Raw genomic sequence first — 15549 nt, 5'->3', positions numbered from 1 at the left:
CAACATTTCAGGTTAATGATTTTCTCTATTGGAAGGTTGCTGAAATATTAACACTGTTTCTCTCTCTGTGGATGCTGCCTGATCTGCTGAGTTTCCCACCACCTTCTATTTCCAAAAGGTCCATGAAGTGAACCAGGTAGAATTTTATGATAATCTGGTAGTTTCATGATCAGCATTACCAATACCAAGACTGATTCTGACTCCGGCTTTATATTTAATCAAAACTTTAAATTCCCCAGCTCTCTTGCTGGGACTTGAACCTTTCTCTATTTCATTTTCCCAAATCTAGTTTCAAGGCCCAGTAACATAGGCACAAGGAACCATGCCTTTGATTTTTGCACCCTTAACATGCACACGGTGGAGACTTTTAAATCATGTATGTAAACAACTGCTTGCAATAATAGGATTTTCTGAAAATTCATTATGTCCTCCAGGCCAAATTTGTCTTGAAAGTCTGTTTCACAGTTTTATGTGCCGTTTCCTTAAATTAATGAGAAGCTAGGGCACAAGCATCTGATCCAACTTTCTTGGATTAAAATTAAAAAACAAGGGCACCTATCCATGTTTTTCAGGGATGCTGCCTGACCCGCAGAGTTTAGTTTAGAGATACAGAGCGGAAACAGGCCCTACGATCCACCGAATCTGCGCCAACCAGCGATCCCCGTACACCAGCACTATCCTACACACAAGGGCAATGTACAATGTTTACAGAAACCAATTAACCTTCAAACCTGTACCTCTTTGGTGTGTGGGAGGAAACCGGAGTACGTTGAGAAAATCCACGCGGTCACGAGGAGAACGTACTAACTCCGTACAGACAGTACCCATAATCAGGATCGAACCCAAGCTCTCTGGCGCTGTAAGGCAGCAACTCTACTGCTGTGCCACCGATACGTTTTTTTTCTTAGATTAAAGCCTTAGGTGACCTGGTCAACATATGTCATGGAACCTAATGTTCATTAATGTATAGATTGTTCATGTGCATGAAATGTAATAATTTCCTCTGCACTTCAAAGAAGTGAACAAAGTGAGCCTCACAATTCAAAATATAATGATCGGAGTGAAAAACACTCAGCAGCTACTGAGAGGGAACCAGTTTTAATGGTTCAGATAGACCATTTTGTGTTGGTCAGAAATATATTTTCTCCACAAATGCAGCAAGATTCCCAAAGTATAGAATTTTTGCTTTATTCCAGATTTCAGGATTTGCATAATTTTGGTGTAGAAAAGTTGTATTCTAGGAAAGGATGGAATGATGGAAAGAAAACACACCTCTAAATAAATGAGCAAAGAATGTTGGTCCATTTTTTGAGTAAATTTGTTTTTGTTAGTGTTTACTCACTAAATGTAATCTTATTATTTGTGCAGGCACGAGTGGAATTGGTGGTCCTGCTGCAGCTCAGAATGGGACAGGGATGGGTGCCACAGTTGGATTCACCCCACAGCCGGCTTTTGAGTACAGAGGCACATGGATACCAATTCTGAACATCCCTGTCCAAAGTCCTTCTAAAGCAGGCTAGTGAGTGCAAATCTAATAACGCAGTGACATCCAAAGACTTCAGGGAGACGGGTGGATGTGGGATACGTTTAAAAGAAAATTATATTGGGGATATTTGGTTGTGCTGGAAAACCACAAAATAAGATAAATTAATATTCTTGGAACAATATCTGAAATCTTATTTATTTTAACTTTTATGTTTATAATACCATTTTCAGTTGCTCTGTACAATTATCAATTATTTTATTTGAAAGGATTTACCAAAAAGATTCCAGTGCAAGCCTGATGCAATTTGGTAGAAGGCCAGTGGTCATCTGTTCTTAAAAGAAATTTAAGAAATGTGTTCTGACATCAGTTCATGTGGAGAAATATAAATAAATAAGCCATAAATAAATGTAAATAATCCAATCCTTTAAAGCACCTCTGAAGCATCTCCCAAATGTGAGAATGTGTATATAGCATCATACAGCATGGACACAGGCCCTTTGACCCAACTTGCTCATGCTGACCATAATGCCCCATCTACACTAGTCCCACCTGTCTACTTTTGGCCCATATCCCTCTAAACCTATCCTATCCATGTACCTGTCTAAATGTGTCTTAAACGTTGCCCTGACTACCTCTTCCAGCAGCTCATTCCATCCACCCACCACCCTTTGAGTAAAAAAAAAGTCACCCTCGGGTTCCTATTAACTCTTTCCCTCTCACAAAAGTACTGCAGTTATACACATTAAAATATTTTATTAATTGTATCTGCAATTTAGCCTAGAATCACTGGACAAAGTGGAACCACCTACAATTCCTGATGGCTACGCCATGTCCGTGGCATTCAGTTGTCTTCTGGACCTGGTTCGAGGTATTACTGCCATGATTGAGGCAGAGTTGGAGCGCAAAGCTGCTGCTGCCAAGCCAGAAAAAGGGGTGCCCTCTTCAGAGCAGCAGGAAAAGCCATCAGTGACTGAAGAAGAAAATGGTAATAATCTTGGTTTTAAATGCCAGATCTCTTATTTAATTCTGTCAACTTAACACTCGTTACTTTATAAACTGTTTTCCCTCTGGGGGTAGAAATAAAGTTACTCAGGACGGAAACAAGCCCTTCAACCCAACTTGCCCAAGCTGACCAAGATGCCTCATCTGCACCACTCCCACCTGCCCACATTTGGCTCGTATCCCTGTATACCTTTCCTATCTATGTATGTGTCCCAAATATCTTTTTCAATTTTGTTAATGTGCCTGCCTCAACTACCTCCACAGGAAGCTCATTCCATTATACCCACCATCCTCCCTCTAGAAAAAGTTGCCCCTCTGGTTCCTATCAAATCTTTCCCCTCTCACCTCAAACCCATGTCCTCTGTTTCGTGATTCCCCTACACTGGGTATAAAAGTATATGCATTCTATTATTGATGCAGCAGAATTATTAACATAGTTATAAATAACTTTTTTTAATCAATATAGGCTTTAGGATAGGCACATGGATAAGCAAGGAATGGAGTGATTTGGATTTCCTGCAGGCAGATGATATTAGTTTATCGTGGCATCATACATTGGGTAGACTGATGTGACTGAAGGTTGATAAATCCCCAGAGCCTGATGGTCTGCATCCAAGGGTACTCGAGGAGATGGTTCTAGAAATTGTGGACGCTTTGGTGATCATTTTCCAATGTTCTATCGATTCAGGATCAGTTCCTATGGATTGGAGGGAAGCTAATGTTATCCCAGTTTTCAAGAAAGGATTGAGAGAGAAAACAGGGAATTATAGACCAGTGAGCCTGACATCGGTGGTGGGGAAGATGCTGGAGTCAATTATTAAAGAAGTAATAACGGCGCATTTGGGTAACAGTAAAGGATTGGTCCAAGTCAGCATGGATTTATGATGGGGAAATCCTGCTTGACTAATCTTCTGGAATTTTTTGAGGATGTGACAAGTAATATGGTTGAAGGAGAGCCAGTGGATGTGGTGTATCTGGACTTTCAGAATGCCTTTGATAAGGTCCCACATAGGAGATTAGTGGGCAAAATTAGAGCACATGGTATTGGGGGTAGGGTATTGACATGGATAGAGAATTGGTTGGCAGACAGGAAACTAAAAGAGTAGGAATAAACAGATCCCTAACAGAATTGCAGGCAGCGGCGAGTGGAGTGCCGCAAGGCTCAGTACTGGGGCCGCAACTATTTGCCATATATATTGATGATTTAGATGATGGAATTAAAGGTAACACTAGCAAATTTGCAGTTGACACAAAGCTGGGTGGCAGTGTGAACTGCAATGAGGATGCTAGGAGGTTGCCGGGTGACTTGGACAGGTTGAGTGAATGGGCAGATGAATGTCAGATGCAGTATAATGTAAGATGCAGGAAAAATGTTCCCAATGATTGAGGAGTCCTGAACTAGGGGACACACTCTAAGAATAAAGGGGAGGCAATTTAAAACTGAGATGAGAAAATACTTTTTCACCCAGAGAGTTGTGAATTTGTGGAATTATCTGCCACAGATGGCAGTAGAGGCCAATTCACTGGATTAATTTAAAAGGGAGTTTGATTGAGCTCTAGGGGATAGCGGAATCAAGGGATATGGGGAGAACGCAGGCACGGGTTACTGATTGTGGATGATCAGTCATGATCATAATGAATGGCGGTACAGGCTTGAAGGGCCAAATGTCCTCCTCCTGCACCTTTCTTCTATGTTTCTATGAATGCATCTTTGTTGTCGTGGAAGAGTTGAACTGAAAGGCCTGTTTCTGCGTCATATTAGAGTTGTAACACAAGTTATCAGGAGGAATTTTACAGAGGAGATTGAGATCTTTTGCAGGGAAGAGTAAACCAAATTATTTTTCATTCAATATTTAAATCATGTGACAGTCCATTATCTTTCTATTAATCTTTTCACAAATATAATCACAATACTTTCCTTCATTGGTCTAGGAGGCCTGCTCAAAACCATAGAAGAGAGTACAAAGCAAATGAAGGACACTCGTTCCATTGAGTCTGAGAAAAGACTTTATCTGGTTCTCTGTGATTAATAGTTTAATTTCTAAATGACTTGATAAACTCTGGGAAGTTCAACACCTGGAAATGTTACGCAATCCAAAGTTCCACCATGTTCATATCTTTTCTTCAGTTTCTCGAGCGGTTTGGGAAGAGATGGTCGGTGCTTGCTGGTGTGGCCTTCTGGCAGCGCTTTCATTAATGCTGGACGCCAGGTAAATGCAGATGATTTTTTTTTTTTATCCCTTTGTAGCTCAGTCATTGTAGTTCATAGATTAAACAGAAACTCTCTTCAGGATTCATGGCAATTTACCCTAAACATTATTTGGACCAAACATGAAAATGAGCTATTTCAAGTTATGACCTGAAACATCATCTGTCCTTTTCCCTCCACAGATTAGTTTAGGTTTAGAGATATATAGTGCAGATTCAGATCCTTTGGCCCACTCAGTCCACGTCGACCAGTGATCCCCACATGTTAACACTATCCTGTAAGCCTGTGCACCATTGGAATGGGAGGAGACAGGAGCACCCGGGAAAATCCCACAAGGTCACAGGGCGAACATACAAACTTCATACAAAAAGCACCTGTGTTCAAGATCAAACCCGGGTCTCTGGCGCTGTAAGGCAGCAACTCTACCACTGTGCCACCGCACTGCTGTCCATTTCCCTCCACAGATGCTGCCTGACCCGCTGAGTTCCGCCATCTCTTTGTGTTTTATTTCTAGCTTCCAAGTGTCATTGTCACTTCAATGCAGTTGATCAAAAGAATTCTGGAAGTTTTATTTATTTTTTAAATTACAATTATTAAATGAAAATAAAATCTACCATCTGCAATTTCAGACTTTTCCATCAAAATATGTCACCTTTGAAAGAAAGTTTTTATATGACTTGAGTATGAAAATTATTTTCCTGCCATAGAACGTTTAACCAAAGTATATATTTTATAAATCCCATCATTCTAAAACTTAATGTTTCATCGTTAATTGGTAATGCAATCACTCTTGTAAATATTTTTCTGCATAACAAATCCAATTCAAAATGTATTTTTTGCAGCCATCTAATACCAATCTAGCTTTCAGCTGTCACTGACGCTTCAATTTAGTTGATTAAAAGAATTATGGAAGTTTTATTTTTTTGAAATTATAATTGTGAAATGAAAGTGGGGGGAAAACTGCAGTTGTCAGAACCTGGATTAAAATGCTAGAAACACTCAGCAGGTCAGGCGGCAACAGTGGAAAGAGAAACAGTAAAGTTTCAAGTCAAAAATCTTTCATCAGAACAGTTGTTAAGTTTGGATCAATGAGTTCCAATATATGGAAATGTCCACATTGTTGATTTATTTTCAATAAAAAAAGAAATTGTGAACTCGGTAAAACATAAAGTGATGGACAAACTCGGCAGATCAGGCAACATCTGTGGAGCAAATAGAAAGGTGATGTTTTAGATCGAAACCCTTCTTCAGACTAATTGAAGTGGGGGGGGGGGGGGGGGGGGGAGAGATAGCTCAAAGGGGTGGGATAAACCCTGGCAAGTGTTAGGTGGATACAGTTGAGGGGGTTTTGATTGGACAAAGGCCAGTGGTAAAACAACAGTAAGTGTGAGAAGGATAGAAGAGGTATGAAATGTGAATCCAGTGGAAGGAATATATGTGGAAGGAGAAGGAGAGAAATGGGTTGGCATCCAAGCGGTTGATGTTAGAGCTACTGGGTTGAAGTCATTAAGACAGATCACTTTACTTTCCTTTGGAGAGTAGAATGATGGAGGTTTTCATGAAGCAGATGGGGACAGTCGACTGTTGAAACGAGAGATTGAAGCTGTCATCGATGACTGACCAGTTGATTGCACTACTTTCAAAACCCATCTAGGATCATGGAGATGTATGGGACATAGCCAATGGGGTTGAGGGGGGGTGGACACTCAGAGGTGGAACATTGTTTGCCAGATCAACGCAGTTATAAAGGCATTGAACTCATCCAGTAGAGATTGCGCCTCCCCTCCGCGATACCATCATTGGTATCCCCTTGTAACCAAGATATTATCCAGGCCCTGTTGCCACAGTTGCCTAGCATCTGCCTGATTGAATTGAGCCTCTAGCATCTGTCTTGGCATCGCCATTCGGAGAACATGGTTGATGTACAGTATGGGCTCGCCCTTCTTGACAGCCTCTAATGTGCACTTTAGCAAAGAGTGGATCTCCCAGTTCACTCAAGGTTTCTGGTTAAGATAGACCCTAATTCTCTTGGTCGGAATGCAGTGGGTAGCTATAGAGAATAACGTTTCTGACAATGGAGAAATCGGCTTACAGACAGACAGTTCTCAGGAAAATAACCATTTTGTAGCCTGTGGACTGGCTGTACTGGTTTTCTAAAACTATGGAAAATATTTAAAAACCGGTGCTTGCTCAATGTAGCTTTACAAAAATTATCTTTAGCATTAAGTAGATTATTGGCCAATGCTGTGCCCAGTTCCAACTGAGTAACAATAGTCTATTTTGTGCAGTGGTGTTCCTGTTGCTCATTGTCCCCATCTTGAGGAAGTGTTGAGCATTGCATTGGGGTAACGTGAGTGCTCCTAAGCATATGCCCCAACTGAAATGATCTTATTAGCAGTTTGATGTCTCAACATTGAGTTTTGTTTTGTTTTACTGGCTTATAAATGCTGAGGGCATCATTCAGAAGCAGAATCAAAAGAAGCAGAAGACGCAAAGAACTGCAGATGCTGGAATCTCAGGCAAAACAAAAAGTGCTGGAGGAACTCAGTGGATCAGGCAGCATCTGGGAAGAGAATGGACAGGCGTTTTTTTGAGTCAGATTGAAGAAGGGAACTGACCTGAAACGCTGCCTGTCTACTTTCTTCCCAGATGCTGCCTTGCCTGCTGAGTTCCTCCAGAATTTTGAATTTTTTTTAACGAAAATTGCCAGGTTCCTGGTCACCAAACCCAGTCTTGGCTTTTCATTTAGGCACTATTGGATTATACATTGCTGCATGTGCCGAAATCCAACAGATTGCTGAACTCACTGGGGTTTGTGGTAACCAGATTATAATAACTCTGAATCGAATATTCCATTGAATAGAATCATAGAGTTACACAGTGTGGAAATGGGCCCTTCGGTCCAACTAGGCCATGCTGACCAACATGTCCCATCTACTCTAGTCCGACCCGCCCTTAACCCTCTGTCGGCCAACAAATTTTTTTTCCATGTCAATACCCTACCCCCAATACCATGTGCCCTAATTTTGCCCAGTAATCTCCTATGTGGGATCTTATCAAAGGTTTTCTGAAAATCCAGGTACACTACATCCTCTGCCTTGTCCATTTTTCTTGTTACATCTTCAGAAAATTCCAGAAGATTAGTCGAGCATGATTTCCCCTTCGTAAATCCATGCTGACTTGGACCGATACTGTTACTGCTATCCAAATGCGCCACTATAACATCTTTGATAATCCACTCAGCATCGTCCCCACCACTGATGTCAGGCTAACTGGTCTATAATTCCTAGCTTTCTCTCTCCTTCTTTGAAAAGTGGGATAACATTAGCTCCACTCCACAGGAACTGATCCAGAATCTATAGAACATTGGAAAATGATCGCCAATGCATCCATGATTTCTGGAGCCACCTCCTTGAATTCCCTGGGATGCAGACCATCAGGCCCTGGGGATTTATCAGTCTTCAGTCCCATTAGTCTACCCAACACCATTTCCTGGCTAATGTGAATTTCTTTCAGTTCCTCCATCACCCTAGTCATCTGTCCCCAAGTACGTCTGGAAGATTGTCTTCCTTAGTGAGATGATGGTATAGAATAAACATGCTTGAATTCCACTATCACAGCTAGGTGATATAAATTCAATTATTAAATAAATCTTGAATGAAAAGCCAGGACCAAATTTGGTGGTCAGGAGCCTATAAGCTATTCATAAACACTCACCCAGTTTACCATTTCCTTTCTCAGGTCATTCTTATCTGTCTAGCCAATGTGATTCCAGAGACAGTGATGTGGCACATCTTTTAACAAATTTCTGAAATGGACCAGCAAGCCTCTTAGTTTATGCTCAGTTTCAGACAGAAAATACATTCTGACTCGGCCAATAACGGTGGCGCAGTGGTAGAGTTGCTGCCTCTCAGCGCCAGAGATCCTGACTACGTTTGCTGTCTGTATGGAGTTTGCATGTTCTCCCTGTGACCACGTGGGTTTTCTCTGGGTCCTCCAGTTTCCTCCCACACCCCAAAGACATACAGACGTAGGTTAATGAGCTTTGGTACAAATTGTAAATTGTCCTAGTGTGTAGTAGGATAGTGCTGGTGTATGGAGTCCGCTGCTCAGCACGGTCTTGGTGGGCCAAAGGGACTGTTTCCGCACTGTAACTCCAATCTAAACTAAAAGTTACTGAGACCAATCTCGGATCAACGGTTTCTACTCAACTGATAATGTCTTGTAGTTCAAGTAAAACAGAACACCTTTATGAACTGTGAGATTCTAATTTAGAGATACAGTATGGAATAGGTCCTTCGGCCCACCAAGTCCATGCCGACCATCAATCACCCCGTTCACATTAGTTCCATGTTATCCCACTTTCTCATCCACTCCCTACACACTATAGCAATTTTGACAGATGCCAATCAACCTTTCAACCCGCATGTTTTTAGAATGTGTGAGGAAACGGGAGAAAACTCACATGGTCACAGGAAGTTTAAACTCCACACAGACAGCATCCGAAGTCAGGATTGAACCCGTGTCTCTGGCACGGTCTCTGAGGTAGTGGCTCTACTGAGTGCACTACTGTGCTTCCCTTATTCTGTACAACATCATGAAGTGGTGCATATTCTCTGTATCTGAGCAGTTTAAATACAACGTTTAGGGCAATTGCACATCATTCAAAATTACAGGAGAAACTCAGCGGGTGTAGCAGCATCTATGGAGCGAAGGAAATAGGCAACGTTTCGGGCCGAAACCCTTCTTCAGAAGGGTTTCGGCCAGAAACGTCGCCTATTTCCTTCGCTCCATAGATGCTGCTACACCCGCTGAGTTTCTCCAGCTTTTTTGTGTAACCTTCGATTCTCCAGCATCTGCAGTTCCCTCTTAAACATTCAAAATTACAGGGTTATTTAACCACACTGGTTGGAGATGTGAGTGTGGAATAACTCAGTAAGAGAAGAGAACCTAATTTGCCACTCTACCTTCCTTCTGTCCAGTTTGTCTACAACATCTATCAGCTCACTTTTGAAGCAATTAAGTGAAAATGTTTTGACTTTGTTGATGGCCTCATCATTTTTTGTACTGTTTATATCAGAATCCGAAATTCCAGAATTTATGTTGTCCATTTAAATTCTGAAGTTAGAAACTGATAAACATAAGCCTGTTCAGCAGAGGTGGTGAAATGCTTAGTACTGGCAAAACAAGCCACAGCTTACACTTATTCCTAAATATTTGCAACAATTTCTCCAGCCTCTGAGGAGTAAAATAAATTATGCAGCCTTTGAAATATTACATATTATGTTCTTAGGCTGGATTTAATTGGCAATATGTATCCAACCTCCACAAATGATCTTAGCAAGTGTCCTCTGGGATAAACATGCCAAAGGATAAAAAGCAACACGTTTTCTGTTCCCAAGACACTTACTTGGAAAGCAAATAAACCAAGCATAAGCAAAGAGATTATTAAAATGCAAGGGCTCTGACATAAATTGAAATCTTATACCTGTGAGGTGTGGGTGTTAAGCTATTGTACACATCTTCCATACTGAGTCATCCACTGAATGTCTGATTCAAAACAAGTGGCTTTATTGTTGTATGTTAGCAGGCATCTTTAAATTTTGCTTTCTACCCAAAAAAAGATGAATATTAAAATTGATATGCGGCATGTTAACTGTTAGTGATTCCCACATTTAGAATGTTCTTAGTTTAGTTTAGATACACAACACGGAAACATGCCATTCGGTCCACCGAGTCTGCGACGACCAGTGATCCTCCTACACTAGCACTATCCTGCACACTAGGGACAATTTACAATCTCTACCTACAATTAACCTTTAAAGCCAATCAACCTACAAACCTGTATGTCTTTGGTGTGCGGGAGGGAACCGGAGTTCTCAGGGAAAGCCCACGTGGTCACAGGGAGAACCTACAAGTTCCAAACAGACAGCACCCGTAGTCAGGATAGAACCCTGGTCTCTGGCGCAGTGAGGCAGCAACTCTACAGCTGCGCCACCGTGTGGCCTCACGGTGTTGAGCTGGTAAAATGGAACTTTCTTGAATGATTTGTTCATTGTGTTATGATGTGGGTATTGTTCACTACAAAATAAAGTGTAGTGAATGCACTTGTGCAAGCTAAAAAAGCTTGCTTGTTTTCACAGTACGGATGAGACTGCCTCAGAAAACATCTTGAAAGCAGAAATGACTATGGCTTCCCTTTGTGGGAAGTTGAGTCTTGTTACGCCAAGAGATGCCTTCATCACAGCCATTTGCAAAGCCTCACTGCCCCCACATTATGCACTGACAGTGCTGAACAGTTCTTCTGGTGGTTTCCATAAAAGTGAGTAGCTTTTACATTTTTCAGATTTCAGATGTCCAAGAATTTGATGGCATTCAAATCACTGGCATATTGTGTTTTTAGTTAGCATTTGTATGGTTAAGCACTTTTGTTTATTTTGGAAATACCACATGCAAATGGGCCCTTCCGCCCACTAAAGATAGATACAAAATGCGGGAGTAACTCAGTGGGTCAGGCAGCATTTCTGGAGAAAGGCAGTCTGAAGTAGGTCACGACCTGAATATCACCCATCCTTTTTCTGCAGATGCTGCCTGACCCGCTGAGTTACTCCAACACTTTGTGTCTATCTTTGCTTATAAACCAGCATCTGCTGTTCCTTGTTTCTACCTTCAGCCCACAAAGTCCACACCGACACCCACTCACGCTAGTTCATATGTTGTCCAAATTTCTCATTTGCTCCCTGCACATTAATTTTATATTACAGAGGCCAATTGTCCCCCAAAACTGCACATCTTTGGGATGTGTATGCAAACCAGAGCACCCGTAGAAAACCCACAGGTTCATGGGGAGAAGGTGCAAACTCCACCCAGATAACACCTGAGGTCAGGATCATGCCCAGGTGTCTGGCACTGTGAGGCATCAGCTCTACGAGCTGTAGCACTGTGCCACTCTCAGTCTGTGCAACCTTTTGCTAAAGCCTGAGTTTTTAATTATTTGTACTCTACTAAAAGTGTATCTTCAGGCAACTTCATAAGGAACGTGCTTGTATATTAGCTAGCATCAAAGCAATGTAAAATGACACACAGTGCTGGAGTAACTCGGGGGTCAGGCAGCATTTCTGGGGAAGATAGATAGATGACCTAACCCACAATATCATCTATCCATGCTTTCCACAGATGCTGCCTGACCCGCTGAGTTACTCCAGCACTTTGTGTCCGGTTGTGTAAAGCAGCATCTGCAGTTCCTATTTCTATATCAAAGCAATATATTATGGATTTCTTTAAGAGTGATCAATAATCAGTTTTTTGCAATAGACTAAGTCACCTTTGCTGTTTTAACTCAAAGACACAGGTTAACATGATAGTTTATGCGGAAGTGGTTGATTTCTGCTGGGCCAGTGGTGGAGGCCGTACAGATCTATTTGATTTGTTTAAGCAGTGAGAAAAAACTAAGAATACCAGTTCTTGAGAACAAAAGCAGATTGCTCAGCTGCTGAGTTTCTTCTATCTGTCACACATAGAGATATGCCATGGAAACGGGCCCTTCAGCCCACCAAGTCTGCACCAACCAGCAATCACCCATACACTAGTTCTATCCTACACTAAGGTCAATGTACCGATGCCAATTAACTTTACGTCATTGGAATGTGGAGGGGCGACTGGAGAAAACCCACACAGACACCGGGAGAACGTACAAACAGCACTGTAGTCGGAGTCAAACCCAGGTCTATGGAGCTGTAAAGCAGCAACTCTACCGCTCCGTCACCGTGTTTCACCTGTACTTTACCTGTTTTATATCCTATTCAATCAGAACTTGTATCACCGCCTCTTCTTTGTGTATTTGCCTTTCCAGCGTACTCCATTCAGGGTCAAAGTGTGCAGATGATCAGCCCTTCCAGTGAATCTCACCAGCAAGTGGTTGCCGTGGGTCAGCCACTCACAAGTCAACCCCAAGGAACAGTCATGGTGAATATATGCTGTCTATATTCATTGCTCCATTTGCTCCATTGCAATGTGCCGTTAAGTCGAATTTTTGTATTTTTATCATTTCATGAGTTAAGTCTTTTCTTGTTCTTCCCAAGTTGACTGCGAAGAATATTCAGTGCATGCGAACATTGCTGAATTTAGCTCATTGTCATGGATCAGTACTTGGAACTTCATGGCAGCTCGTTCTGGCTACTTTACAGGTACGGTAAACATCCTTCTTCCTTTTTTTTTTGTTCCTTAACAACCGGGATGGTGCTCTAATGTGCAATGGAATTGTTCCACCTTTGTTTGCTTTCATAATACTGCAGTATTTTGTTTAAAGTTCACAAGACTATCAATATGGTTGGAAAGATTATTGGGTGTGAGGCACACCTCCCAGTGAAAAACTAATGTCTTTCAGAATGACTGCAATGAACTGCACATTGTTGGTTATGAAATTGTGCCAGATCGACAACTATGTTCGCCTACATAGCAATAATCACGTTGCTTCAATATGATTTCATCAAGTAAATTCAGTAAATACATAGCTATATTCTCTAAATTTTGTAATAAAAAGGAGCTGCAGATGCTGGTTTTATACCAAAGATAGACACAAAGTGCTGGATTAACATCAGCGGGTCAGGCAACATCTCTGGAGAAAATGGATACGTGACATCTGAAGAAGGGTCCCGACCCGAAACATCACCTATCCATTTTCTCCAGAGATGCTGCCTGACTCGCTGTTTACTCCAGTATTTGCATCTATCTGTGATATATTCTCCCTGTTTCGTTCAGGAGCAGTAAAGTTGTTTTGTCGTTAGACATACATTCAACAACTTATCTCTAAGACTTTGCATAACTGTAGAATTGTGATCTTTAACCAACAAGCATGCAGTGTTCAACGTTTTGAGATTTTCTGTTCACTCTCCAGGGGAAAGGGAATGTGCATCTTAAGATTAATTTATTCCATACAGTTCAGTTTCATACCAGTTTCAGAAATTATGGGGTTGAATAGGTTTAAGCAGATGATTGTACAGGTTTCATTCGAGATGTGGCGCGGCACAGTGGCGCAGAGGTACAGTTCCTGCCTCACAACAGCAGAGACACTGGTTCAATCCTGACCACGAGTGCTTTCTGTACGGAGTTTATATGTTCTTTGTGACCCATGGGTTTTCTTCGGGTGCTTAATTGTCCCTAATGTGTAGGATGGTGTGGGTCGGTGTGGCATGTTCTGTGCTGCATCTGCGCTGTCTCTAAACTAAACTGAACTAATGTAAATTGCAAACGAGCTAAAAAGGGAAGATTGAAGGATAAAGTTATAGTGAGATAGAGATGTAACTCAACAAAGAGTTGGTTTAAGAGGAAATAAATAAGACTTAACACCTACATCTCCTCCTACCACTTCCTCCTTAAGATGTGCAGTAGCACCTTGATCATGTTATGAGAAAGATTAGATGGAATACTCTAGTATGTTACCTAAATTTCAAACTGCTGCTGATTAATCTGAATTTCAATTAAACATTTTTATTCCCCAAATATTTCAGCACAATATCTGGAATGTATTTGCTTTGGTCAAAATCCGCCAGATCCACTGGTTTGGAGGGATATGGTTCAATGTGGATAAATGGAACTAGCTCCAAAGGGCATGGATGAGAGGATGAAGGGGCTGTTTCTGTGGTATATGACCTAGTAACCAAATACCAAATGTCCGTCAACGGAGGTGTGATACCATAGTTTTTGAATATTTAACATGTCTCTGCACTCAGTGTTAAATAATGAACATTTTTAGTCAATGTCAAACTAAATTAAGTTTTTTTTTTCCCCAAGCATCTTGTGTGGATTCTGGGTTTGAAACCTGCAAGTGGAGGTGCTCTAAAACCAGGAAGAGCAGTTGAAGGTCCCAGCACAGTGAGTAAGCTTGTTCCATTTGATTTAAAGTTCAGGTCATTTCATCTTTTGTCTCAGAAAGAGTTTGTGTGTTGTGGCAGTAGAGCTCTTGTATGGATTTTGGATGCAAACAAAGGCTATTTTCAAATATGTGTGGGAAGGACCTGCAGATGCTGGTTCATACCGAAGATAGGTACAAAGTGCTGGAGTAACTCAGAGCGTCAGGCAGCAGCATCTCTGGAGAAAAAGGATGGGTAACATTTTGTGTCGGTCCCCACCCGAAACGTTACCCATCCTTTCTCTCCAGAGATGCTGCCTGTCCCACTGAGTTACTCCAGCACTTTGTGTCTATCTTTTATTTTCAATTATTTTGTAAAAAATATATTTTGGAAAATATATTAATTTAAAAAATGAATCGTGTATCACCTGGATTATAATGGCTTCTAAGGATCGTTTGAAAATGTTGATATTTAGAGCCATACTCTAGGTGTTTCACACCATTTGATAAACTTTTTGACTTGTCATACTCACCACACCATGTATTAATTTATGGTTGTAACACTCTCTTTAGGTTTTGACCACAGCTGTCATGACTGATTTGCCTGTGATTTCAAATGTTCTTTCAAGACTTTTCGAGAGCTCTCAGTGAGAATTGTCTTTTATTTACTAATCAAAATTAGTTATTTTCTTCCAGCAATTAAGGCTCTTTAATTACATTAACTTTTTTTGTAGGTATCTTGATGATGTATCACTCCATCATTTGATAAATGCTTTGTGCTCATTATCAGCAGAAGCTATGGATATGGCATTTTGGAACAACAAGGTAAACATGAAAAATATACGTCGTTTTGTGGTATATTGACACCATGATAGTTGCTTTAAAAAGAATCGAGTGATTCCATCGTTGAATTTTCATAACACATTCTGACATCTCCTGCAGGGAGTGGAAATCAATGTTTATGTTTAGAAAAATGTAGGGACTGAGACTACAAATTGGAAT

General features: G+C 41.1%; 1 protein-coding gene across 2 annotated transcripts in view; it reads left to right on the top strand.

Moving 5' to 3' along the window:
• The window catches only part of mon2 (MON2 homolog, regulator of endosome-to-Golgi trafficking), a 97943-nt gene that overhangs the window by 55560 nt on the left and 26834 nt on the right, over nt 1-15549 (top strand). For both annotated transcript variants that reach the window (XM_055650668.1, XM_055650667.1), the window contains exons 11-19: nt 1369-1519; nt 2263-2471; nt 4617-4698; nt 10841-11019; nt 12550-12662; nt 12779-12883; nt 14490-14570; nt 15121-15194; nt 15282-15372. In XM_055650668.1, coding sequence (XP_055506643.1) covers nt 1369-1519; nt 2263-2471; nt 4617-4698; nt 10841-11019; nt 12550-12662; nt 12779-12883; nt 14490-14570; nt 15121-15194; nt 15282-15372 — 1085 coding nt within the window. The remainder of the gene's footprint in view (nt 1-1368; nt 1520-2262; nt 2472-4616; nt 4699-10840; nt 11020-12549; nt 12663-12778; nt 12884-14489; nt 14571-15120; nt 15195-15281; nt 15373-15549) is intronic.

Source organism: Leucoraja erinacea, chromosome 19 (genome assembly GCF_028641065.1).
Source record: "Leucoraja erinacea ecotype New England chromosome 19, Leri_hhj_1, whole genome shotgun sequence".
NCBI lineage: Eukaryota > Metazoa > Chordata > Chondrichthyes > Rajiformes > Rajidae > Leucoraja > Leucoraja erinaceus.
The sequence above is the reverse complement of the archived record's forward strand: the minus strand, read 5'-3'. Positions and strand labels throughout refer to the sequence as shown.